The sequence below is a fragment of the Zalophus californianus genome, chromosome 4 (genome assembly GCF_009762305.2).
Source record: "Zalophus californianus isolate mZalCal1 chromosome 4, mZalCal1.pri.v2, whole genome shotgun sequence".
Lineage (NCBI taxonomy): Eukaryota > Metazoa > Chordata > Mammalia > Carnivora > Otariidae > Zalophus > Zalophus californianus.
The window spans coordinates 90,845,101-90,872,521 of NC_045598.1; the positions used below are offsets into that span (position 1 = coordinate 90,845,101).

General features: G+C 42.1%; 1 protein-coding gene across 1 annotated transcript in view; it reads right to left on the reverse strand.

The window, feature by feature from the left end:
- Nucleotides 1–18,967, reverse strand: part of VAV3 (vav guanine nucleotide exchange factor 3) — a 356,625-nt gene extending 337,658 nt beyond the window's left edge. Inside the window, exon 1 of the mRNA XM_027620157.2 lies at nt 18,461–18,967. Coding sequence (XP_027475958.1) covers nt 18,461–18,664 — 204 coding nt within the window. The 5' untranslated portion in view covers nt 18,665–18,967. The remainder of the gene's footprint in view (nt 1–18,460) is intronic.
- Nucleotides 18,968–27,421: the final 8,454 nt, after the last annotated feature.

The following is a 27,421-nucleotide window of genomic DNA, read 5'->3' on the forward strand; positions in this document are numbered from 1 at the left end:
AAATTCTGGGAATGGAAAAATATCCAACATGACTGCAGGAGAATGAGCAAGAGAAAAGGGAGTTGAAGCTGCAGAGGACAAGGTCAGATCTCAAAAGGCCTTCTTTACCCTCAGAGATGAGGAAGCCTTCTAAGTTATAAAAGGGTTCACATGATGGGGGTGGGTAGGTGTATGTTAAGATTGTTGAAGATGCAGTTGGGAGAATACACTGGCATAAAGTAGAATATACACAATTCAGAGGCACTGGGCCAAAGCACAGATGGCTTTAAGAAAGACAGTGAAGGCTGAGCAGTAAATACTTTGCACCAACTAAGTACTTGACACATATTGTGAGGTGGCTACTTGTATCCCATCTTACAGATGAAAAAACAAACCTAGTGAATTTGCTCAAAGTCACCCAGTAAACAAGAATTGAACCTAAATGATACCAAAACTTTAGAAATTTGCTCTTACGTCAATTAGAAATACTTTTCTGCAAACCATCAGGCAGCATATTAATAAGAGCTGCAAAATGTTTATAACCTTTGACCTAGAAGATTCACTTTGGAAAATAAAGTTGAAAGCAATAATCCAAAGTTGGGGAATAATATGTACAAGGACACTTATAGTCATGCTATCTATAAAGGAATTGGAAGTAATCCAAGTGACTGAACAGTGAGCATATCAAGTGGACTATATTATTTTCCCAGCTGCATACTATTCCATTATCACTTCCTACATGATCCTGAGAAAATTACTGAGTCTTTCCTAAAATTCTTCAACTATAATAATTATGGCCCCTTGGTGAATCTCTCAAATCTCTAGGGAAACAAGCATTACTAATACTAACCATAATCGTATTTAGTAGAAGGACTGTTATTGCCACTTGCTGATTAAAAGTTTACAATGTGCAAAGCTGAGAGGCTGGAACTTGTCATACATTATCTCATCTAATCCTCATGATGAGCTACAGTATAGACAGTGTTATTCTCAGGACGCCACTGAGGGACCAGAGAGAGAAGTGAAAGAGCCTACCCTAGATCATACAGCTTATTATTAGTAGCACATCCAGAATTTTAACTGTTAAGCCCATGTTCTTGTCAGTATACAATGCCAACCCCTGGTGTTCAAGGAAAAATGAAGGTTCAGAGAAACTAAGCCAACAGAGGCTCAGAGATCACGAAGCTAATTAGTGATAGAACCAGATTTTGAATGTAAGTCTCCCAATTACTGGTAGATTGTTTTCTCTTTTGTTCTATCACAGTTGTCAAATATGAAATCACCAATAGGTGGATAAAACTATATAAGTTAAATCACTTTTAAAGTCATAATATTCTTTTCTATTAGCCGAAAGAAAACATTGGCAGAAAGAATACAACAGAAGAGAAAACTTGCTAAAGATCAACAGGATGTTATTCCAAAAGGACTATGGGAAAAGCCCTATATCATGGAAAGATTAGATGAGTTGGGAGAAGGAAAGTGTTCCAAATTATCACTAAGTGCCTACCATGCCCCCCAGGGCTATGCTAGACATTTTGCCTCTCTGAGCTCACTTGCTCTCCGCAACACTATGCAGGAAGAATTATCCCTATTTCACAAGCGAGGAAACTAAGATGCTGAGAGATTAAGGGATTTGCCCACAGGTGCTCATCTAGTGGGATGGGATTTGAACTCAGGCTGGTCTGGTGCTAAAGTCCACGTTCTTTCAATATACCATGCTGCCTGCTGTTAAAGAAAACTGGGAGAGTATGAATTGTTTTTGCATCCTGTGATTAAGGTGAGGGACATAAAATCTGGCATTCTCATTCAACCAATATTAAAGTTGGTGGTAGGAATTAATTCAAGAGTCATTCATTCATAGGAGCTCTCCATCTATGCCAGGTACTAAGGTTAAAAACAAAGCTGAAGGGCGCCTGGGTGGCTCAGTCGTTAAGCGTCTGCCTTCGGCTCAGGTCATGATCCCCGGGTCCTGGGATCAAGTCCCACATCGGGCTCCCTGCTCTACGGGAAGCCTGCTTCTCCAGCTCCCACTCCCCCTGCTTGTGTTCCTGCTCTACGTCTCTGTCAAATAAATAAATAAAATATTAAAAAAAAAACAAAGCTAAAGAACAAACGGTCCACAATTTTATGGAACTCATGATTTTTGGAGAAATAACATAGGTTTTGGTGTTCCCATAAATATTCATATTCTTGGGAATTTGAAACACTTATCTGGCTTAAAACAGCAAAACCTCAGCTATCTTAGGAACCAAGTAATTCTGGGTGGCTAAGTTTCTAGATGGTGGAGGTTTACTCCTTTAAGCAACAGATCTCTCATTTCACAGATGTTTTTATAATTGACCCTTGAACAACACAGGTTTGAACTACATGGGTCCGTTTGTATGCAGATTTTTTACAGGACTTTATTTTCCTTATGATTTTCTTAACATTTTTTTCCTCTAGCTTACTTTAAGAATACAGTATAATGCATAAAATATGTTAATCAACTATTAGTAGGGCTTCTGATTAACAGCAGGCTATTAGCGGTTAAGGGTTAAGTTTTTGGGACGTCACAAGTTATACACAGATTTTCAACTGGACAGGGGGTCAGTAGCCCTAAGCCCCATGTTGTTCAAGAGTCAACTGTAATCATTTTTCAATGCTGTGTCAATTTTTCCAGGACTTTGAGCTCCAAAATCTGACACTTTGTAAATCTATTCCCACAGATTTCCCTATACTACTATATCCAAGGGATGGATGGATAGAAGGAGGTAGAAAGGAGAGAGAGCTGAAGGCAAGAGAGTAAGGCCTTTATAATAAGTACTTCACAGGAGAAATTCTGAACTCAATTGTTTTCCAATCTTCCCAAATATTTTGTTGTTTTTGTTTTTAAGGATTAATATGATTTAAACTTCTCTTAAGGACCTGGGTCTTAAGTATTCTGTCATAAGAAAAGTAATGCACTGTTACTCAGGAAATCAAGTAACCTTGGGCAAATCATTGCATAATCAGAGGGCTCAGACTGCCCATTTTTAAAACCAAGGAGCTGAGCTAAAATTACCTCTAAGGTAATTTTCCAGCTCCAGAACTGTATAACTCTTTGAACAATACAATCAGTTGCTATATTTCCCCGTAGAAGGCTCTAGGGCTCCTTCCCTAGAGCCCAGTGCAGTATGTTGATCAGTTTGGCAGCATTTCTCTATAGTCCAAGATTAATATGGTTTTTGAGCTTTTGAGTCCATGGTTTATAGGGTTTGTTTGTTTTTTAACTACTGTCAATTTAACTTTCAGCTGTCCCTCTTTCTCATTTTAACTTGCAACCTGTAATCTCCCTGGATTTAAAAAACAGGCCTAAGGAAAATAAATGGCACTCAATAAATGAGTACCTACTAAGTGCCAAATATGGAAGGTGCATTACTGCAGTTAATTTCATCCCTACAACATTGCCAGTACATATTTTATAAATGTGGAAACCCAAGATCAGAGTGCCCAAGGTGCCCAAGATTATAAGTGGCATAGCTAGGAGCCAAAGCCAGGTTGATGTATTCAAGGCCCAGGTGCTTTCAACTACACAATGTTGCCTCATGAGTTTATGAGAATAGTGTGTAAATGAAATGTCCTTAGGTTTTAAGTCAGAATCTAGGAACTAATGGTTAGTGTAAATGAAGTTTAGCTTATTGCATTTACACAGAATATAAGAAATCTATTTTATCTCTTCTTTAGAGATGAGGGTATTATTTTATTATTAAATGCATTTCTTCATTTAGCTTATTTTATGTAAAACATGGCAAGGTGACTGCCAAATGGGCAAGCTTGCCAAATAGCTTAGGGCTAGCTAGGTAGGTGAAATTAATTTATATGCATCACCGAAACTGGTGAACCACTTATTAAACATGGAAGGGAAAAAAATTAGATCCTTTACCAAATTTCTCGTTACTCTTCACTAAGGTCACTAAATGGAACTGTATATTAAGATTTGAGAATTCAATAAGGATTTAACTATCAGAGCCACCACATAAATACTCCCAAGAGTCCAGCTTTTATCATTTTATTTATTTACAGGAATGAAACTGATGTTAACAGCAATTATGACACATTCTCTCCTTAATGGGGTCTCTGGAAGCACCCAGATCTTCCATGCTAGTGTTCATTCTGAACGCCAGAGATTTCCTGCTTCCTCCTCACTGAGGATAAATTGCTATATTCTACTGAACCCCCAAGTACAGTTTATGGGAAAACACAAGGTTCTATTTCCAAGTACTCTGTCATCATAATCTCAACTCAAGCATTTCTTGTGTGGCTGACTATGGCCTAAGCTTACTAACTTCCTTTAGCCAACAAATGCTTTTCCCTATTTGAAGGTCAAATGCCAAGGAATTTAATAATTTTCTGCCAAATCTACATTTTGGAGTATCACTCTGACAGAATTATCCTTGCTCTGTCAGGCACAGCATACATAATTAAGGAAAAGTTGTCTTAACTGAACGACAACATTACCCGCCCCCCCAAAAAAGCTTGCAAAAAAACAGATGCTGTAAGCTGGCTGCAAAAGGAGACGGGCAACCTGAAAAAGGTGACTTGAGTTTCTGGTTCATCGGTGGATGTTCACTCAAGCACATCACTGGCCTCTGGAGACCACAAAAACCAAAAAGAGTACCTCTAGTGTATAGTGTTCAATTTCCCCAGAATCAAAGTTTTCATAACCCCTGGTCCTCTCTGGGCTTCTAATTAAACATTCTCTTCAAGACCCAAAACTCTCCCCCAAGAAGGCAGCAAAAATGTGTGCATAAATGTAACTTGGAAAGTTTGGGACAGCTGCTACTCCTAGTAACAGTTAACAGTGGTCACCAGTGGGGGGTGGATCAGACAGACAGAGGACAAGACTCAGGAGGACCAGGTGGTAACAATAAAAACCAAGTGAACCTGCAGGGACTGAGGGAAAGTTGGGGACTCAGTGTATGAGATTTAGAGAGCTAGAGTCTGACTAGGGGAATAAGCCAAGAGGGTGACAAGAGGCGCAGCTGAGAGGCCATGAGCACCGTGGCCAACTGCAGTGAAGCTGGGCAGCACACACAGGCTGGTGAGCGAGCTTCTCCAATAGCCCTCTTCGGCTTGGAAGCAAGAGCAGGAAAGCCTGTGAGGAGGGCACGGCAGGGCAGGGGTGACCGGCCGATCTGATGTCACAGAAGGTGAAGGGAACTGGGGATGAATGTGGAAAGTCTGACCACACATTCGAGCAGGACTCAGGAGTATGCAGCCAAGAAAGAATGCACCAAGGAAGGAAGAGGTATCAGTCAACAAAGAGCACAGGGAGGATAATGAACGGCTAGGGAGGTGTGAGGGAGTGAGCTGGCATGTCAGGAGATTAGAGGCAGAAAGAGAGGCAGCTTTGGACACTTCTGTAGATGCCCATTATGTAGTCTGAATCTCTCTATATGGTCTCTGCTCCCTCAGCATTTAAGATATTCAAGAGAATAGGCCATCATCTGATATTGCAGGCTATGCACCGAAGTCCTAGAACTTAACATCTTCATGCCAAATGCAAATGGTGTGGTCATATTCCAGTCTTAACGTTATGGAGGATATTTCATCACTGCTCAGAATAACTGTCCTGCTGAGGACATCACTGAGATCTGAGTGTCTTTGCACATTCTTCATCTCACACACACTCTCCCCACCCAGTTTCTCAAGCCTTCTTCCTCTCCTGTAACCGCTCATGTCTCTGTCGTCTTCCTGGTCTCATCTCGCTCACCCAGCTGCGTGCACTTTTGCACCTGCCTTGTAGCATCCAATGACTTACTTCCTTTCTGCATTCTTGCAAAAAGCTGACTGAGGTCAAATCTGCTTTCTCCCGGCCCCACAAAAGCAGAAAGTTCCTATAATTTATCTTGAGGACTCCAGTACCCTGCACATAGGAGATTCTAGACAAATGTCTATGGGAAGGACAAATACCTTGAGCCAGGCACACACATTCACACATCATACCCTGCACATGAGCAAAATTATCAATGCATCCAAAAATGCATTACCCCCTACCAAACATCTGCCATGCTCGTTCACTCTAATTACAGTCTCCCTTCCCCCCTACCTTGGTTTTATAAAGGCATGCCTGAAGTAAAATCCATGCTGTGTAGACTAAAAGCCACACTGGACCAAGGACTGAGTTTTACTTACCTTTAGAATCCTCAGTATCCACTACAAAACCTAATATTTAGTAGACAAATTGATGGCTTAATCAATGAACTCATATGCACAAATTCCCACAAAAACAGAACCAAACAGAAAGCAGAAGAGCTAGGAAATTACCAAAACACAATAATCCATGAACTAGATCATCAGACTCTCAAAAAGGTGACAACTCGTTTCATGAGTTTAGACATTTCTAGCTGAAATACAGTAAACTTCAGTGCAAGGTAATACAATGTCACTTTGCACTTGCAGGGCAGGCCTCGTTTCCCGAACACGTTCCCAGGCATTTCCTCACGCGATTCACCATCTAAGCACTCAGCTTGGTAGCAGGAATGATAAACTTCACAGCATTTGGAATTAGGACAATTGGACTCAAGTCCTGTCTTCACTACTTCCTGTCTGTGTGACCTTGAGCAAAGTCCTTCAGCCAGTGCACACCTCCATTTCCTTCTCTGTGGAGCAGTGATAAGATCTTGTTCTTCCTGGCTCTTAGACTCATGAGGATCAAGGATGTGGGAGAGGAGGAAGGAAATAAAATCTTGCTGAGTACCTACTATGCCCCAAGCGTTTTACAAAAATTATTTAATTCTCACCACAATCCTGCAAAGTAGGTTTTACAATTTCTTGCCTATGAGGAAATGGAGACTCAACAAGTAAAATAATTTTCTCAAAGTCATCAAGTTCCGTGCCAGAGCTGGGATTCAAACATCTCTGTCTTGTCCCAAAGCTCTCTTCATGAAACCATAATGCCTTCTTAATGAGCTCTAAATATGCATAAAAAATTTTAGCTGCTATCCAGCATATTATTGATATGTCAGTATTTGCTGTAAGTGTGGAAGGCAGAGACAAAAAGAAGCAGCTATTTGATAACGCCACATGTCAGAGACAGAGCTGCACCTCACAGGTCCCCTGACTCCTGGCCTGAAGCCTTTTCATTAAACCGTTTTGCCCCATGCTCCCAGGAAAAGGCTGCTGACATTAGTGGGCACAGAGGCAAGATGCTTGTTTATTTAAGCCAGCTGTTACTGATCTATTTTAAGACAAGTACTTTGAAAATCATGGAAGGTGAGTATCAAGTGTTTCATTGACTATTCCATATTAATTGACCCTTTAGAGAACTCCCATGTGAGCAGCATATCCTGCTGGCTTCCTGTTAAGCAAGCAATTCAAAGGCTGACTACAATTCTTGCAACAGATATTTTGAAAGCACATTCAGATAGCGGCACAAAATTCTAAAATAATTTTCCATGAAAATCAAAAGTATCTACTTCTTTGCTGTTCATGGTTCTGTCCACTAAATGCTTAAGATTGGGGAAGGGCAAAATGCAAACTTGTGACTGGCCTTCACACAATGCAGGATCTATGTTAATGGGGCAGGGGGTATAATATTCTAAGTAACATTCCAAATAATAGGTGTCCGTGCATTTACAAGAAGAATGGCTATAATACAGACAGGGAAAAAAAAAAAAAGACAACCATTTGAAAGCCTGCTATTTACAACAATGATGTTCCTGCTACTCAGAGAAATGTAGGCACTCCTGACCCCACTCGGGAATAGAGCATAAAAACCATGCACTCAGGACCAGGTGTTACCAGGCACGGTATTAAAAGGCCAAAAAGGACAGCTACTCTTATTTTCCTGCTCTCTCATTAACTTTCCTCAGTTTTTCTACCTGATTTTATTTCCTTTCCCCATCATAAACCTGTCAGAGGTCTATCTCCCATTTTACAACTGCATAAGATAAATGTGTATAAAATAATCCAGTTGATACATTCAATACCCTGAAACCAAAATTATTACTCAGTAACTAGTATGGAGGATTAGTGAGAACCACAAAACCAACCTGAGAACATTCCTCTAAAGCAAAGGCTATAAGAGAACAAATACAGTGGGGAAAAAAAAATTCACCACCATTCACATTCAGATGTGCCAAAAGCCTTGCTGAAGAAACTCTGTTTGCTTTAAACATTCTAATTCTAATCTTGGCTCCACCCTGAACTACTTGTTAGTACAAATCCTAGACTCTTCTTAGCCTTGGAGAGTAGCTGTCACATGAGGATAACTAACAGTGACTGTTTCATGGTAGTGTGACAAGGAGAATTCATGGAAAGTGTGAACACTCTACCTTGTAGGTTTCTGCAGAAGTAGTAGTAATCATCATAGTAAAAATCATTAACACTTGAGTATTTGTTACGTGCCAATCACAGAGCTAATTCATTCCTTCAGTCCTCACAACCACCCTAAGGGGTAGGTCCTTTTATTATGCCTACTTTAGATATGAGGAAGAACAACAAACGGTTCTAGACACTTTCTGATAGTCACTCAGGTGGTTAAGTGGTAAAGTAATACTATCTATTATTCGTAATGCCACCCAATCAACAGATGTTTTTGATTTTTAATGACATAGTGCCAAGTACATCTTATTAAAATTTATAGAGATGTTTGAAAAGGTAAACAGTCATCATTTCCCATCCATCCATGAAATTAGTTTATGCCTATTTATGTGTATTATGTATGAGTCTTGGTGTCAATTTCTAGAGATGTATATAAATGAACAAGCCTATGGCAGCCTCAAGCAGGTCATAGCCTAGAAGGGACACAAAGTATTGCAAAACGGTGCAAAGAATGTCGTGCTCTATGTACACTATACAGTGTGGCACAAGGCAGTAAGTGATCAGCCAGGGTGACTTTATTAACATATAACGTATTGTTTCAGGGGTACAGGTCTGATTCATCAGTCTTAACACAATTTACAGCACTCATCATAGACATACCCTCCCCAATGTCCATCCCCCAGCCACCCCCATCCCTCTCACCCCCTCTACTCCAGCAACCTTCAGTTTGTTTCCTGAGATTAAGAGTCTCTTATGGTTTGTCTCCCTCTCTGGTTTCACCTTATTTCATTTTTTCCTCTCTTCCCCTGTGATCCTTGGCCTTGTTTCTTAAATTCTACATATCAGTGAGATCATATGATAACTGTCTTTCCCTGATTGACTTATTTTGCTTAGCATAAAACCCTCTAGTTCCATCCACATCATTGCAAATGACAAGATTTCTTTTTTTATGGCTGTGTAATATTCCATTGTGTGTGTGTACACACACACACACATATACATACGCATACATCTTCCTTATCCATTCATCTGTCGATGGACATCTAGGCTCTTTCCATAGTTTCAGCCAGGGTGACTCTTTAACTGACTCTTCAATCACACAGATAAAGACATTTCAAGCAGAGAAGTGGGCACATGCAATAACATAGGACATTTAACAACACAGTTCATTTGAGAAGCCACAAAAAGTTCAGGAATGCAGAGTGAAAGAAAACTTTGAGAGGTGAAGCAGACACCTCTAGCCAACTAGACAACAGGTCCTTGTATGCTAACTAAGGAATCTGGATTTTATCCCACTGTCCATAAGGAACCACTGAACAGTTATAAGGCGGTTGACTGGCCACCTGCTCCAGTTCAGGTAACCCTTAGGAATCCTCACTCTCCATCACACCCAATGTTCAAGCAAGCCTTTGTGGCTCTACCTTGAAAATATATCCTAAATCCAATGAGGGAACTAACAGCATTTGTGCATTCAAATGGTAAGATCCAGAAGAAAACAGATGATGCAGCAAAGCATGGGGACAGAGTGACAAAGGGACTGGCTTTCACTAGGAGCACTGATAATCCGCCCATAGAACAGGAGAGAAAGCATCGTCTGTGGGCACAGATGCAAGAAGGTAAGAATTTGAGGAAGCTCTCCTGATTGTGTTTTCTCAGAACAGGAAGCAAGGTCAACCAGATGAGAGGAAAGAATGGAGACAAAGGTGAATGAGATTTAACAAGAAAAGGTACCAGGGAGGTGGGAGGATGGGCAAAATGGGTGAAGGGCAGTGGGAGATACGGGCTGGCACTTATGGAATAAGTCACGGGGATGAGATGAAAGGTACAGCATAGGGAATATAATCAATGGTACTGTAATAATGTTGTATAGTGACAGATGGCAGCTATACTCGTGAGCACAGCATAATGTATAGACTTGTCCAATTACTAGGTTATACACCTGAAACTAATGCAACATTGTGTGTCAACTGCAACTTAAGAAAAGATACGTCCCGCATCGGGCTCCCTGCTCGGCGGGGAGTCTGCTTCTCCCTCTGACGCTCTTCCCTCTCGTGCTCTCTATCTCTCATTCTCTCTCTCTCAAATAAATGAATAAAATCTTTAAAAAAAAAAAAAGAAAAGAAAAGATACAAGTAGTCATCTGGGAGATTCGGAAAGTAAATGGGCAATTCTCAAAACTTTTGGTCTCAGGATCTTGTTATACTCTTAAAATAATTATTGAGAAAAAATAATTACTGAGAACCCCCAGCAGCTTATGTTTATGGGGGTTAGATCTATCAACATTTAACATACTAGTAGTCTCAACTGAGAAATCTTTAAAATATCTACAAGCACATAATCCATGGTCCCTCACAGCAATGACATCAGCAGGATCATGCAGCCTTTGGAAAATTCCACTATACACTTGTGAGAAAATTAAAGAAAAGGCAAATAATGTCTTAATTATTATAAAAAAGATTTTTGGCCTTATGGAACTCCTAAAGGTATCTATCTCTGGACCTCTGCCAGGAGTCCCCAGACCATACTTTGAGAACATCTGGTCTAGAGAAATGGAATCAGATGGCTGGGTAGCCTAGAGTGCCCCACTGAGGTTAGGGATCATGAATTTAAAGTGAGAATAGTCTGCATGTTCTAGGTTTTCCTCCATCAGACCCAGCAGCCACGCTGCAGGCAGGAGTAAGTGGAGAGTTGGATTTAACCAGGGTTGCACTTTATTCAAATGAGTTTCACAAACCCAGAGAAGCCGAATTACCATGACTGCAGTATTTAAGCTAAGGAGGAAGGAAATGAAGACACGAAGGCAGTGAAGAGGTGGCAGGACCAAGAGTTCAAAAGATTGTTGGAGTTCAGGTATTAGCATGAGCCAGAAAGAAAAGAAGAGTAAGCAAATAGGATGCTTGACACTGAGAATATGGAAGGTAACTAATAATAGCTTCAAACTCCACAGCTAAAACTGAAGGTGCTCCCTTTCCCTCTGAAATCTGCACCTCCTCTGTATTGCTTCCCCTTCCAAGTGCCCCCATCACCCAAGCCTGAAACACAGGCTCGTTCTAGACACTGCTGGCGCTCACTGCATTGAAGAAGCCCCAAAGCCTTGTCCGTTCCAACTCTCCATCACATCCATCTTTTTGTCCTTCTCCATCCTTCCTGCCCCACCCCTTTCTCTGGCATGGCATTCACTGGCTGCCTCCTCCCCTCACTGAACTTCAGCAGCAGCTTTGCTCATGCCCAGCTCTGCCCCATCAAGCTCATCTTTCCCTCTGCTTTGGCCGGGGGGGCGGGGCTTTCCATAATGAAGTCTGATCGTGCGATTTTCACCACTCCATCCATGAAATGATGGCACCAGTAGAGGTGGAAGTGCCAAACAGGCAGATATAGGCTATCGGTATGAATTTGGGATCCATCGAGGTATGAAAAGCAGGTAACGTTACAGTGACATGAGAAGACACAGGAAAGAGAATATGAGCAAAGACAGTGAAGGAGGCAATTCAAATTTCTATGGAGTGTTTAAAGAGAAACCAGCAAAGGCAAGAGGAGGGGATAGTAAAAGCAATGAGAGAATGAGGAATGTGTAGTGTAGTAGGAATCAAGGGAGAATTTCAGAAGGAACAGAAAAGACCATGTCAAATGCCATAGTTTAAGAAAAATAATTTTGAAAAGGGTCTATTGTATTTGAAAGTTAGGAAATTGGTATCCATACTGAATCAAACCTGTCTGCATTACAAACATGATATAATTTTCCCCCATCAACCACACACACACACACACACACACACACACACACACACACACACACACACACACACACACTTTCCCATTTCCCTCACCCTGGCAGCCATGGGATTGCACCTCACCAATAATGTCTCCACACTTTATCCTTTATCCCAGGCTCTGGTTCCTGGAGAGTCCAGGTTAAGCCATCAAGTATGCCTACAGAACAAGTGCTTAAGATGCCTTAATAGGACTTAACTCCTTTACATGAAAAGATCTCGATTAGTATGAAGTTTAACATTATGCTGACAGATTATCCAAGAGAATAATCTCACAAATGGCTAAGAGGTTACTGACTTCTGAGAAGACTGAATAGTGACATTATTTGAACTGATTGACTAAAACTAACTGTGCACACCACTCTTTTTGGACAATGACTGCCTTTTCACCTCCCTACAGTATAACCCAGTCATTTTCACACACCACCACCTTATCTGGGGGCAGGGAGTGCAGACATGTTTTGGAACACCCACCTTAAGGCTAAAACTAATATAATCATAGCTTTTAAAACAATGTACAGTTATGTATAACAAAAATAAAGTTCTCTTTTTTAACCTTTTTTCGACAAAGTAGTAACAGCATCAAAGCCCAACTTCGTGTCAGTAGCTTGGAAGGAAATCCTGGGGATAATAGTGATGTATTTTTTTTAAAGATTTTATTTATTTATTTGACAGACAGAAACATAGCAAGAGAGGGAACACAAGCAGGGGGAGTGAGAGAGGGAGAAGCAGGCTTCCCACCGAGCAGGGAGCCCCATGCAGGGCTTGATCCCAGGACCCTGGGATCATGACCCGAGCCAAAGACAGACGCCTAATGACTGAGCCACCCAGGCGCCCCAATAGTGATATACTCCTTTAGAAATGCTGCATCACCAACACTTGCTGCTCAGAGTCAAAAACATGGAAATCAATGACTGAGAGGAAACGACATCAGAAGAGGGGCATCTGAGGGAAAAGTTTTAGGAACACATTAAATTTATTTTGTATTTTCTTATACACATACTTATTTTTTCCACACATACATATACAAGACTGCCATATAAAATTTGTCTAAAACTAAAAGAGCTCTTTTAATAAGTATAAAATTAAAATCCTATTGGATAAGAAAAGAACCCTCTAGATCTCTGGGAGTATTGTTCCTGTGGTGGTGGCTACTGGAAAAGAAAAGAGAGGGGTCATACTTATATAGCTCTCGGTATTGATCCTCTCCTCCTACCTGCTCTTCTCCAATGGGGTGTTCGCCCATCACACACCAAATCTGTTTCTGTCAAATCGCCCAGAAATTTCATTTTTGACAGGCCATCCTCCCTCCTTGTCTTACTTGATCGGCAGCATCTGACATGTCTCCTCACTGTATCTCTCAGGAACACTTTATTTACTTGGTCTCCTGAAGTCACACTCCGCTGATTTCCCTCCTGCTTCATGGCTATTTCCTCTCAACTCCTTTATAAGTTCTCATCCTTCTACCCTTGGCACGTGGGCAGGCCCAATGGTTCACTCCTTTGACCTTTTCTTTCTACACTACTCCCTACGTGATATCATCCTGTCTCATGATTTTAAACATCACCTATACCCTGAGGACTCCAAAATTCACATCTATATCCCCAACTTCACCACTGCCTGCTCAGCATCTCCACCTAAATGCCTACAGGGCATTTCAAACATGACTGGCTCCGGATCTCCCTGCTCCCTTCAGACATCCGCTGAAAGCTATCCTTGCTCCAGTTTTCCTCATCTCAGTAAGGGCAACTCCGTCTTTCCAATTTCTCAGGCCAAAATTCTGGAGTCATTCTTGGCTCCTCTCTTCCCATACACCTAATCAGGCTCCATCAATAAACTCCTGCTGACTCTCCCTTCAAAACATATGCAGAGATGAACTATTTCTCACCATCTGCCCTGCTATCGCTCTGGCCAGAGCTGCCATCATCTCTTGCTGGGGTGACTGTATTAGCCTGTTTCCATTCTTGCTGTTCTACAGCTTACTCTCGGCACACAGCCAGACTGATCCTGTTGAAAAGGTAAGTCAGGTCAGGGGACTTCCCATTTCACTCAGAGTAGAAAGTCCAAGTCCTTACAAGGACACATTAGTCTTAAAAATCTGGCTCCCATTTTCTCTCTGACCTCATCATGACCACTCTTGCCCACACTCACTCTCCTCCAGCCACAAAGGCTTTGCTATTCCTCCAGGATACCCATCATTTAATTGACCTCAGGACCTTTGTACTTGGTACTCCCTCTGCCAGCAATAATCTTTCAAACATCCATATTCCTGCATTCCCTTACTCTCTTCAGGTCCCTGCTCAATTGCCACCTCCTCAGAGAAGCCCTTCTTGACTACCTTCTATGAAATCGAATCACATTTTGCTCTAGTCCCTTACTGGGTTGAAATCTCTTCATAGGACATATACATACAGTCATTTCTTTATTGTCCATCTCCCCCACTAAAATATAAATTCTTTTAGGACAGGAATTTTGTTGCCTTTGTTTATTGCTCCAAGCCAGTATCTACAACAGTGCCTGGCACATAGAGCCAGATATTTGTTGAAAGAACCCTGAAAGCCTGAATTCACTTTAAGACAATTCAAAGTTTACCTATACCATACACAGTGGTCAGTAAATTCATAAGGTGTATTACTCTCATCCTAGGACATAAAGAAAAATTTTCCATTTCCAAATAGTAAGATTAAGATAATCTCATTGATAGATCTACGGTTCGTTATAGGCATTCACGGAGACCTTCTTAACCACTAAAAATGACATCAAGGCTACAACCCATGCCCTTCCACAATGCACCCCCGATACAACTACCACAGATAGGCTCTTCTCTCCCAGAACTATTTATGTTTTTTATCCTAGCTAGAACACCCTTTTGGATGAAAAATAAATCCAGATGCCAAATTTCTTGAACTTTCATGACTCATCTAGATTTATTCTTTATAAAAGGAACATGTTAAATGGGTGACTACTGATCAATGTTTACCTCTTTAATTCATTTTAAACAAATTCTAAATCAGGGTTTTAAAAGAAGTACTTCTTTTAAATCTTTTAAAGATTTGAGAGCAAGCATGGGGGGCAGTTAGAGGTGTGGAGAGACAGAGAAGCAGAATCCCAGATCAGGGAGCCCCAACATGGGGCTCAATTCCAGGACGCTGGAATCATGACCTGAGCCAAAGGCAGACAGAAGCTTAACCGACTGAGCCACCCAGGTGCCCCATAAAAAAGTACTTACTTCTGAACTGAAGATAATCCTCCTTTTACCAACATAGCAAGACTAAAAAGAGGCTGATATCCACAGCCAGGAAGAACAATATGAGACTGGAATCCCATTTATAATTCTCTTTTGAAAGATAATTAACTTAAAACCTCAAGATTTAAACCTATAATTGAGCAATTATTTGCAGTGTTGTTTTTTTTTTTAATGCAAACAAGGTGGAAGGTGAACAGTAAGAAAATGGAGACATCACACTCATTGGAGATAAACACTCTTATTAAAAGAGGCTAGTCATTTTATAGCCTCTTACAGAATAAAAACAGCCAATAAACAAAACACCAACAAACTAAAATTTCCTTTGTCAATTTCTGTTCATCACAGTCTCAAATGCCAAAACTCTGAAGTGAAAACTTCTAGTTATTTCCTGGCCAAGAAGATCATGTGCTATAAGGAAATTCAAATTAATATCTTCCATAGAACCTAGATCAGCTGGACAGAATGACTCTTAGATACTAGAAACAGCAAAAGCGACAAGTAGTAGCAATGACATCTCGAAATTCAGAAGAATAAAGTCTGCTGGGATGCATGTCAGGATTTCACTAGGTTATTCACTATACAATATGAATATCGCTGATGGGGTAGGAGTCTTATAACCAGAAGCAGGTAGAAAGATGGGAGTAGTTAGATGCAGAAACAGAGATGTCAATCCAAAGGGATTTACAGACCTTGTGATGGTTTTAAAATTTTGACTGCAACCTATTACTCTTAATGTGACAGCAGGAAAAAAAAAATGTTTTAAGTAATTTTACTAATAGTGAACACCTATTAAGTGCTGGGCACTGTAGGCATGTTAAATGGGTCACCTTAATGAAATCATTAATAAGTGTCATTTAAGGATTTAGTGACAATCTGTATAACACAAACTCATCTGTCTAGCACTCAGCTGTTCAGCAACCTTCTCTCTCTGCAATGTGGTCAAGAACCAAGAAAGAAGCAAAGACAGCCATAATCAGATTCAGGTACTAGCCTTCAGGGGTTCACTTTTGCGAGAAGCCCTCACTCACAGGACCTTACAGAGAAAATTGCATTGAATTTGGAACCAGAAATCTCAGGACTGGACAGGCTTAAGATTCCAAAAGCAAAATAGCCTAAGGAAAGTCATTCAGCTGTTTATCTCCTTATAAGCCAGTGGCTTATCTGATAGCATATTGTAATAATTCCTTTAGGGCAAGGATCCTGATGTGTTCATTGCAGTACCGCCAGCATGGAATCGAGTTCTTAGAGCATCATATGTGCTCCATTTTCATTAATGATGCTCCTCAGTGATCAAAAAGACTAAATTACATTGGCTATATTCAACAAAGAGCAAAAACACATTTGAAAAGATTCTCATCCACTGTTAACATTCAAAGAAAGGTTAGAAGATTAAAAGAGGAAGATCCTCAGCTGTCCAGAAAAATTGAGAACTTATTGCATAACCCGAGGGTCCCAGGAAACTGAAGTTTCAGGAAGTGCACACAATACTCTATTCCCTGCTGGAGGGCCAAAGCATCCTGATCCACACTGCCTCCTGAGGCTATAAGCCAGGTGGAAAATGGTGATCTGTAAACTCACAACCAACTGCAGCTCCCTACAGAACTTTGCTCAGAACAGCAGCTTCCAGCTTAATGGAAATGTCTGTTAAACCCCTTAACGGGGGGCGCCTGGCTGGCTCAGTCAGTTAAGTGTCTGCCTTCAGCTCAGGTCATGATTCCAGAGTTCTGGGATCGAGTCCCACGTCTTCTGGCTAACTGCTCACTGGGGAGTCTGCTTCTCCCTCTCCCTCTGCTTGTGCTCTGTTTCTGTCTCTCTCAAATAAATAAAATCTCAAAAAAAAAAAAAAAAAAACCAAAAAACCCTTAACAGGATATCCAGAATTGAAACTCTGAACGGGTCCACAGATACAGCACTCATCACCCACGATTATAGGAAAGTATGAAATAATTTACCTCACTTCTAAAATCATATAGTTCTCACCACTTACAAGCCTGTTCTGTCTGGGGGACTGCTGACCAGCTGACTGAAAGCGGATAGGCTAGGCAAGGAATGCACAATTTGGGGTGCAGAGGGACCCTGGTGAAACACTGACGTGAAGAAGAGATGAATGTATGTGCTCTAACTTTAAATACATGATTATTCGATTTTATGAAGTCAGTTCCATTGTAAAAGGCTGCCAAGTAGTTGAGGCTCTATCATTCAGGATTAGTGATAAAATGTGTTTTGGAGAGGACCCCTCCTCCCTTTTAAGTTGAAAGTGGTTTTTTAATATTACAAAGAGAAAATAGATGTGCTGACTGGTGTTTAAGATCTTTCTGCGTGGAAACTTTCTGACAGGACCACGAAACTACTATTCCCTGAGTGGTGACTTCTGAGCTGACTCTAGGATGTACACAGCCTTCCAGAGTCGTTGGGTTTTTGTAACCCCTGGAAGAGGCACCTCCAGGCAAGGCTAGAGGAGCCAAGAGGGCACCACACCACCTGAGCAAGCCCTGAATGAAGGAAAGCACAATCTCTAGAGAAACTTGTTTCCTGTCGCTGCTGAAAGAGGTTGGACTCCCTCCTCCTCACACGGCCTAGCTCGGCAGCTGGCCACAAGCTCAAGGGGCTTTCGGGGACAACCGCTGCATGGTGCTCCCTTTTCCTCCCTTTGACCACTGTCATTCCTGTACAGATAACGGTACCCGAACGCCCTCCACTTCCTAGAGTCATCATTTATGTTATGGTTCCTCTTTCAAGAAAACATGGGGACAAAACGCAAAGCAAAAGAACAGACTAAAAGCAAATCACCCCATCATCTCCGTTTATCCCTCACCATTGTTATTGTAAAAGAGCTGGATCAGATTCCTTTTGTTGCCCTACACACACACAAACGCACAAAAGTAGGTGAAGGGCACCCTAAGACAGTTTTTTGTTTTTGTTTTTTCCCGCCTCACAGAAAGCCTTTACGAAGCCCTCATACCATCTCCGGACGCAGGACTTCCACATTCTGCTAAAGACCTAAACGACCTAAACCATTTCAAGCCAAGGTACGAAGAGCCGAAGCGGTCCCCAAAGCAGAAGGCTGGGAGGCAGGGCAAGCTGAGCGCACCTAGATGTTTGCATTTACACAAAGAAATTAGCCGGATGATTAATGGGAGATGCCGGCTGGAGGCGGAGGCGCCCGCGCCGGCTCCCTTACCTGGGACATCTGCGGCCTCAAGTTGATCTCCTTCAGGTTGATGGAGTGCGCCCGGAGATTGTTGAGTAGCTGGCAGAGCAGGACCCCATCGCGGAGGGTCTGCGCCAGGTCAAACACCTGCGCAGAGTCCCAGGTCACCCGGTGGTTGGCGGGCAGCACCTTGCAGTGGATGAGCCACTGCGCGCACTGCTTCCACGGCTCCATGCCCGACGGCTCCGGTGCGCGGCCCGGCCGGGAAAGGCGGCGAGGATGCGGCTGCAGCCGCCGCTGCCGTTCCTCCACGCCCCGCCGACGCCAGCCGCGGCCGGCCCCTGCCCTGCGGGGGAGCGGGGGAGCGGGCGACGCGGCCAGCGGGTCGGGGGCTCCGCCCGGGGCTCGGGTCCTGTTCCGGCCCGGCTCCTCCTCCGCCCGGCCGCAGCTGCAGCTGCAGCGAGTCCCGCGCGCTCTCCGTGCGCCCCGGCCGGCTCGGCGGCGGCGGCGCACAGGCTTCCGACTCGCGAGCCCGGCGCCCGGCGACTGAGCATGCCCAGCGCGCCGGCCGGTCTCGCTGCCGTCTGCGAGTCCCCAGAGGCGCGGTGGGAGAGCGCCGCCGCCCCGGCCTGGGGTCGGTGCCCGGGAGCCTAGCGCCCCCGCCCACCCCAAGCCCGCAGGTTTGCGGAGGGTCCACCCCCCCAACCCCACCACGGGCGTCTGGGGATTTTTCCCTCGGGACGGCTTCCCGCTTTGGGGAAAGTGGGGCTGAACGCTGTAATACAGAGGGGCTCCTACTGGGGACCCCCCCCGATGGCGACTGCAATTTCTTAAAGGGTCCGAGGGGAGCGAAAGATTAATTGGGGCACCAGGACTTCCTGGAGAAATGAAAAAAGGGCCCAGAGCATCTTGAGAACGCCGTGCTGAAACTTTTAGAGATCGTCACCCCTCACCCCTTCCCGTTCTAGCCCCTAAATTCTCTTCCGGCAGATAATTCCTGTCTCCCAAGTTAGTTGCTGGTAAGGATGTTCTGGCACCTTAAAAGTGTGTTGTGGAGACGCCTGCGGAAACCTACCCCTAACCCCCGAGCCTATTTCGACGCCAGGTGTCTTTCACTTAGAGACGGTTTCTCTCTCAGCCCCGTAACTGTTCATCGCCGCCGCAGTCCTGACACTTCTGACCGCACAGAAAGCAGCGAGGGAGAAATAGGCCGGCGAGACGCCCTCGGAGCGCAGGCGGCCACCCGCGCATGCGCCGGTGACCCGGGACCAGGTTGGAGAGCAATTAGCGTCGGTCCTCAGCTGCGCGGGTCGGGCCCAGCTTTGGGCCCGTTAGAGAAGTTGGAACATAACCCCAGATCTCAGAGCTGACTGAAGCAGCGCATTAATATTTCCTGCAACCTCGGGGGACTCCAGATTGGGCCGCTTTTACTCCCACTGCCCCTCAAAACCAAAGACAATGTTTAAACTATTCATGGCAAGATACTACCACGTTGAACTACTGTTCTGTATAAATGTGGTCGTGGCTCGCCCTTTCCAGATGTATCCTTCTAAATTTTGAAAACAAAAAGTGGGGTTTTAGATTTTTTTATTACACTTCCGTAGCTCAAATTTTCTATTATGAACCATATTTTTATGAGAAAGAAGGTGGAAAAAAAATTTTAAGTATATCTGATCTGTTAAGGACAGGGACTGTGCCTTTTTCCATTAGCCTGTGAAAATCGTAGCACACGGTGTACGCTGAGCGTTAAACAATAAATCAGCCGGAGGATTTCCTTTCCTCACATGCATCCTTCCCCAGCAATTTCCCCTTGTGTTCAATCCAGATTACAAGAATTGCACCATGTTTCCTAAACTACAGTTTTGGCAAATAAATCATACTAAACTTTACATATTTTTAGAAACAAAATCCAACACATCTGAATCACCACATAATACATGATCCTGCGTGAAGAGAAATTAAATTGGAAAAGAAATTACATTTTAAAAACATAACTAGAAGTATAAATTTCATTTCAGGTAGCATTAGATCATCCTTGGGTTTTGTAGAACATTTCCAAAACCCAGATAACATACACTATAGCAAGAGGCAGAGCTGGGTTTAGGGCTTGAGCTTGGCTAGTTTCTAGCAACATGACCTTGAGAAAATTGCATAACGCCTCCACATATGTAAAATGGGAAAAGTAATCCCTTGTAGTGTTGTCGTCAGGATCAAATGATACAATACCTTGCCCTTCAAAATGCAGTCTGTGGGCCAGCAGCACCACCCAAGAGCTTGTTAGAAGTGTAGACTCTCAAGCTCTGCCCCTAGACTGAATGAATCAGAGTCTACCTTTTAACAAGATCCCCAGGTGACACGTATTTATGCTAAAGTCTGAGAAGCACTGATATGATGCAGAAAACGTGGTGCCTAACATTCAGAGCTCCATAATATTAACCAGTAGCTTTTGGTTCACAAAAAGGCAGTAGTGACCAAATTCTCTTTATTTTTTTTACAATCCATATATATTGTAATATATATACTATTACTTCAAAACATAATACTTCTCAAATACAGTGAAACAGAGAGTGGAGAGAAGGTCAAGAGGAAAAACTATGGAAGGCCTAGAAGGGGGCTAGTAGAAGCGCAAGGTTCTTCAAGTAAACAAGGAGCTAAATGGCAAAATGTGAGTCACGTGGAACTCATTAAAGTGTCAGAAATTGGGCAACAACAAAAATGGGCTTTTTTGAGCTGTCAGCAGAAGTCGTTTTCTTTTAAAATCTTACTACCTAGTGACAATGACCAGCTGGGTGATAATGACCAAATTCTGTCAGTGGCAACGCCTTGCTAGTGCTTGGCGTGTTCCCATGAAGGCCATTCTTGCACAGGGGATTTGGGATTTAGGACTCAGTGGACCCACCGCCCTGAGACCTGTATTAGCTCCTGAGGCACACCCGCACTCTGCCTTTTACCCAATGCCAGGCCCTCTATTGGGCACTTGACAAACATTAACTGCAAGGTAGAAGATGTTCGCCTTTCCTAACAGATGAAGAAATAATTTCAAAGGCAGTAAGCACCCCCTTCTTCTGGGTTACGAAGCTCTCACAACAGGGTGTGAGTGGGATTGGTCTCCACATCTGTGCTGTTTTCTATTCAAAGCTGCTCCCCATCATAATAATTACTTTCGCGAGTTTAATTACTGGTTTAAATCTCTCCCCGCTAGACTGAAACACCTTGAAGGCAAGGATGGTAACTTATTCATCTTCAAATTCCCAGAACCAACCTTGGTGATTGGCACACCATAAGCATTCAATAAATATTAGTTGAGTAAGTGAGTAATGAATGAACAAATGCGCTATGTTGCCTCTGCCTATTCTGTCTGCCCTCTCTTTCTGGTAATGGAAAGATCAGGAAGCACTCACGGTGTTACTGTCGGGCCACGTGAGAAGGGCTGCTCCTTCCTGTGTGTCTTGTGAACCTTTCGGGGCCTTCCAGTGTATCAGACGCCCTCACTTCTCCCTTGCATTGCTCTGCAGTTTGGAGCTTTGCCTCAGCCCTATGTAGTATAAAAATGGGAAACAGTATGGGGGGTATCTGAGCTTCAGGAAACAGGAAAGACAAGAAAGCAATAGATGATGGGTATCACACACTAGGTCTCTTTCCATGTTCAAAATTACACCATAATCAGAAAATAAGGATTCAAGAATTCACTGGGTTATGCCTCAGTCCTAACGTACCAAAGGACATTAGGAGATGAAAGCCACATAAATTCATTTCTTACCAAACAATCTGTGCTGTCACTCAATCCTCACCAATTTTTTTCTTTTTATTATTTCAACTGTTAAGGTTACAAAAGCAGTAATATCTATCTACCACCAAGAAATTCAGAAACCCGCATTTCTTATTCTGTATTTATTTATTTTATGTCACAGAGGTGAATCATTTATGAAGCACATAAACTGTGCTTTAGAAAACTCGTGTATCTTTTGATCATCAGACTCATTATGACAACGCAGGAGTGATTTAACAAAAAGGCTCGCCAGCTTTTTGGGGAATTCACATGAGAATGCCAAAAATCAAGACAAGGTTTTTGGGGAATTCACATGAGAATGCGAAAGATCAAGACAAATCTATTCATGAAAGCATTACAAACACAGAAACATAAATATTGTGGACTGCAAACTGAAATCCGGGCTCTCAGGTTAATTTTCTTCAACTACCATCAAATGTAGTTTGGTTTCACAACCATTAGGGATACAGGCTTTAAGTTTCCAGTAATTTGATACTGTTTTAAAAATAAATACCAGAGAACCACTATAAAGATAGGATGGGTTAGAGCAGGATTTCTATAGCAATTATTCTTTCAATAGATGTGAACGTTATTTATTCAAATCAGTGTGAATCGCCGTGAATTTAAATATTTTTAGGTATAACTGAGCAAGATCTCATTAGGACCACAGGATTTTCTTTTCTCTTCTGACATGTTTAAGCCCTGATAAAAATAATAACAACAGCAATGATGATGATGATGGCCCTTATTCAAATTACCACTTAGCATCTAACAAAAGAAATTTACTTGTGATAATTTATGACACAAACAGCCTCCATAATAGCAGCCTAAACAGGAGCATAAGAACATGACCCGAAGTCTATGTGTTACAAGGGATGGACTAATAAAATACTAATTAGCTAACTAATGTCCAAATAAATGAAAAGATAAGTGTTCCTACTCTCTCTCCACTGTGAATACACACACACACAGTGAAGCTCCAAAGGTTTAATTCACCAAATTAACCGTACCTCAGCTGGATCTTCTGAGAGCCTGGTTCACATTAAACATGCTACAGCCCTCAGGCCCTGGTTAGTCATTAGTCTGCTCTCAAACATTAGCAGTAATACATGTACACATTATGTTTCAAATATGACTGAGAAGGTTGGACTTGCAGGGAAAAGCTAAATAGCTAAATGTGTATTCCTGTGAGCAACTAAGGGCCTTGATCTAATTCGAGGAACATTTCTATTTTATTTGCATGTTGATATAAATAAATTGTCAAAGAGAGAGCTCTTCATACTGAGATGGTGAATATTAAAATCCAATGTGGGAAGTATGTGGTGTCCCTGTTTCCACAAAATCCCATGCATATCATAATCTTAATACTGATTTCCTTGTAGAATTATTATCTCCTGAAATGTCTGGCATCATAACTACCACCACCTTCCCTCAACTCCACCCTGCCCCTCCTGTGAGCTCCTTGGGAACAGGGACTATATCTAATTCATGTCATATCTCCAATGCCTAGCACCTAGTAGGGGAGGGACAGATGCACAGATGCATGGGTGGGTGGGTGGGTGGATGAGTGGATGGAGGGTTGGGTGGGTAGACATATGGGTGGATGGATGGGCATGTGGATGGATAAATAAAATGAATAGGATGTAAACATGATTATAGTAATTCTGAGAAGGGAGAACAGCAAGGCCTAAGTTCCATTTACTATTTCTACGTGTCACCCAGATGTATTCGAGCCACCAACAATATCCTTGGGAAAATAAAGCAATACTGCAGGACTGATTGGCTTTACCCATATGAAGAGACTCCAGGAGTACTAGAAAGTGCCCCTGTTCCCCTATCCCAAAACAAACAAAAAACCTATTTCATTTATTTTTGCTTGAATGTCTTTTGACAACTAAAACCCATTTATCACACCATTAGGAACTACCTGAGAGAGCTAACATATTTAGTTATGCCTGAGATCAGATCACAGCTACTATTTATTGAGTTCTTATGAGCACTGACAGCTAGCTATTGAACTACGTGCTTTCTATGCTTTGTTTTATTTGGTTCTCATAATCTCTCTAGGTAGGTACTATTATTTCCCTCATTTTATAGATGAAGAAACGAAGACTCAGAAAGCTCAACTCTCTTGCCTAAATTCAAGCAGCCAGTAAGTGGCAGAACCCACATGGGAGCCTCAACACTGTGATGCCAAGATCCACACGTATCACAATGATGCCATTCTGCCGCCCTGGAGATAGAAAATACAGAGAGATTCCCAAGAGCAGACTCCAAAAAGATGGCTTTATACATAGCCAAGTTTGAATGCTACACCTATGCAAACTCAATCATTAAGAACAGTTTCAGTATTTACATAAATGAAATTCCCCTCTATTGCTATTCAAATATCAGAAAAAGAATCTAAATCTGCTTGGTAATGTGAAGTTGTTTTAGTTCTTTATTTGTATTTTATAAATATTCCAATTTTAAATGTTTTTTAAAGTTTCTTAAGTATTCCATTTATTCTTTTTGGAGGTTAGGCTTTTGTTTTATTGTGCTGTGTTATGTTCCAGAGTGACATGGGGTTTTGAAGTACTGGGCTTTAGAAAACTCGTGTATCTTTTGATCATCAGACTCATTATGACAACGCAGGAGTGATTTAACAAAAAGGCTCGCCAGCTTTTTGGGGAATTCACATGAGAATGCCAAAAAGCACCAAAATGGAAATCTAATGTGCCTTGTTAATCTCACACATGTGCACCCAGACAGACGTTCTCACAGTTATGTATTTTTGCAGACTGTTTACACTCTATTTTGCGATCTTGGCATTAGATTACCTATAAAATCATAAACTGGTTTTTACTGCACACACAAACACAAAGGGAGACTCAGTAGAAGAACATCATGTATCTGGCCAGAATGAAAACACAATAACCATTTCTGTTTCAAACTGTTTGGTTGGTTGCTGGCTACAACTTTGAAGTTGCTCTTACAGAAATTTCCTAGATTTAGGAAATAACTCTGTGTTCTTCCCTCTTTGATTTCTCTCTTCTTTGACATTTCTCGGAAACTAAAATTTAGGACTGTTTAGATCAGAATATAGCCTTAGGGTGTAAGAAGGAAAGGGGTAGGTCGAAGGAGGATTGCTCCAAAAGAACAATAATTCAGATTATTTTAAAGAGAGAAGGGGATGAAATGGCAGACCTGAAAAAAAAAAAAAAGAACAACAGAGTAACTATTCTTATATGTTTTAAATGTCAGTATATATAGGAAGAACAATTATTCTAAAAAATGAAAAATTATTGTCCATTACCAAATAAAACCTGGCGACGTATCAAATCTGATTCACCTACCTCATTTAACAAGTATTTAGCTCTTTCTAAGTGTAAAACAGTCTTCTAAAGTTTATGTGGAGTTACAGAGTAAAAGTAAAACAGGGTTCCTTCCATACTAAATCTCTGTGAAAATTTATTTACCATTGTAAGACGAGGATCTGAAAGATGGCACAAAGATCCCAGGTGTTTCTATGTGGTGGTGCTTTTTGTTGTTGTTGTTTGGTTTTTTAAAGATTTTTATTTGTTCATTTGTCAGAGAGAGAGAGCTCACAAGCCCTGGGTGAGGGGCAGAGGGAGAGGGAGAAGCACGTTCCCCACTGAGCAAGAAGCCCGATGCAGGGCTTGATCCCAGGACTCTGGAATCATGACCTGAGCTGAAGGCAGAAGCTTAACTGACTGAGCCACCCAGGTGTCTGATGTTTTTATATTTTATGTTCACTGCTTACAAGAGTTGATACTAGAGTAAACTTACAAACAGGTACAAAGCTGGAAGGACTGCTAGATAGGCAGAACACAGAAGACTTTTTCTTGAGGTCTGCCCTAGGCCTAGAAGAGCAGCCAGCTACATGAAGTCTATTCTCTTCTAGAATCCTGGTATCTCCACATTCATGGCCCCTTAGCCCCTCTACTTAATCTACTTAATAACTTCAGCAGTGTCCCCAGCCCCCCCCCCCACCAAAGTTAACACTGATGCAACTTAAAAAAGCAGGAAGAGTTGAAGGCACTAATTAGAAACTCCACAATGTTGAACATCCTGACTAACCCCACCCTCCAATGTCAGCAGGAATCTCCCAGGCGGCCCTGCTTCTGCGCTAAGTCGTTCAGCGAGTTCTCACAAAATAATGGGAGAGGAGCTGCCGCAGGATGCTGGGGAAGACAGGTGATCAATACTAGCAGAAGGGCTCTGGGCTCCCAGCCTGTCTCCATCCCACTGCTGGGGAATTGGGTTACTTGAATCAAAGCGAATGAGATTTGGCTGCTGGCTGTCCATCAATGCCTTTCATTTTGATCTTTTATTTGAAAGTGCCGGGGAGGAGGTGGCCACTAGCTGAAATCTCTCCTTACAGCTACTTTGCTGTGATCTGTGTGTAGACGGTAGAAACTGTGGCCCTACACCTCCATGGAAGCGACCAGTTTAATTTTTAGTAAAAGTGAAGAGGAGGCGGATGCTGCCAGCCCAAAGCCAGTGGGTCTCAGGCATTGGAATGAGGATCATCAGGAAAGTCGCTCCTACATTTGGTTTGGACATTCTGTACCAGATCTCTGCCTAAAAATTGCCTTTCTCATGCTTATTACATCTCTCACATTCAGAGATTAAAAGTCCAACTGTTCTTTAATAATGTCTTGTGGAATATATACGAAGGTGGCCACAGTTTCATTATAGATGTAAAAGTATTTCTCGTCTCTAAAGAGCCAGAAACTAGTATCAGTGAAGAAATTCTCATATTTCTTTTAAATAATAATCTATTTTTGTAGTTGTCTTTAACTACCCTTTTCCACTTCTTTCATTTAAAGGTATGGGTAATGTTTTGCTGTTTGGGGAAACTGACCCAAACGAGATATGAGTTTAAAGATATTCTTTATTTCTAATCTGTCTTTCCCTCTAGATTTTCTACCCAAAAGTTCTCCACAATGTTCTCATACTCTGCTGATAAACTGGGGAAAATCCAAGCCTTGAATTTCACTTTTCAAAGGATCTTTCAAGAATGAGCTAAGCAATGGTCAGTTTGCAGCAGGATTAAAAACCAAATTGCCGTCTCATTCCAGTTACACACTGTGGCAAATGAGAGCAGCTGTTAAAAAAATGTTGCCAGTGGACCCAGTTCCTACAACACCCATGCAAGCCTTGCTATGCGCCGTGGCCACAAAGTGTGGCTCTAATCTAAGCCAGATCCTTAGCCAATG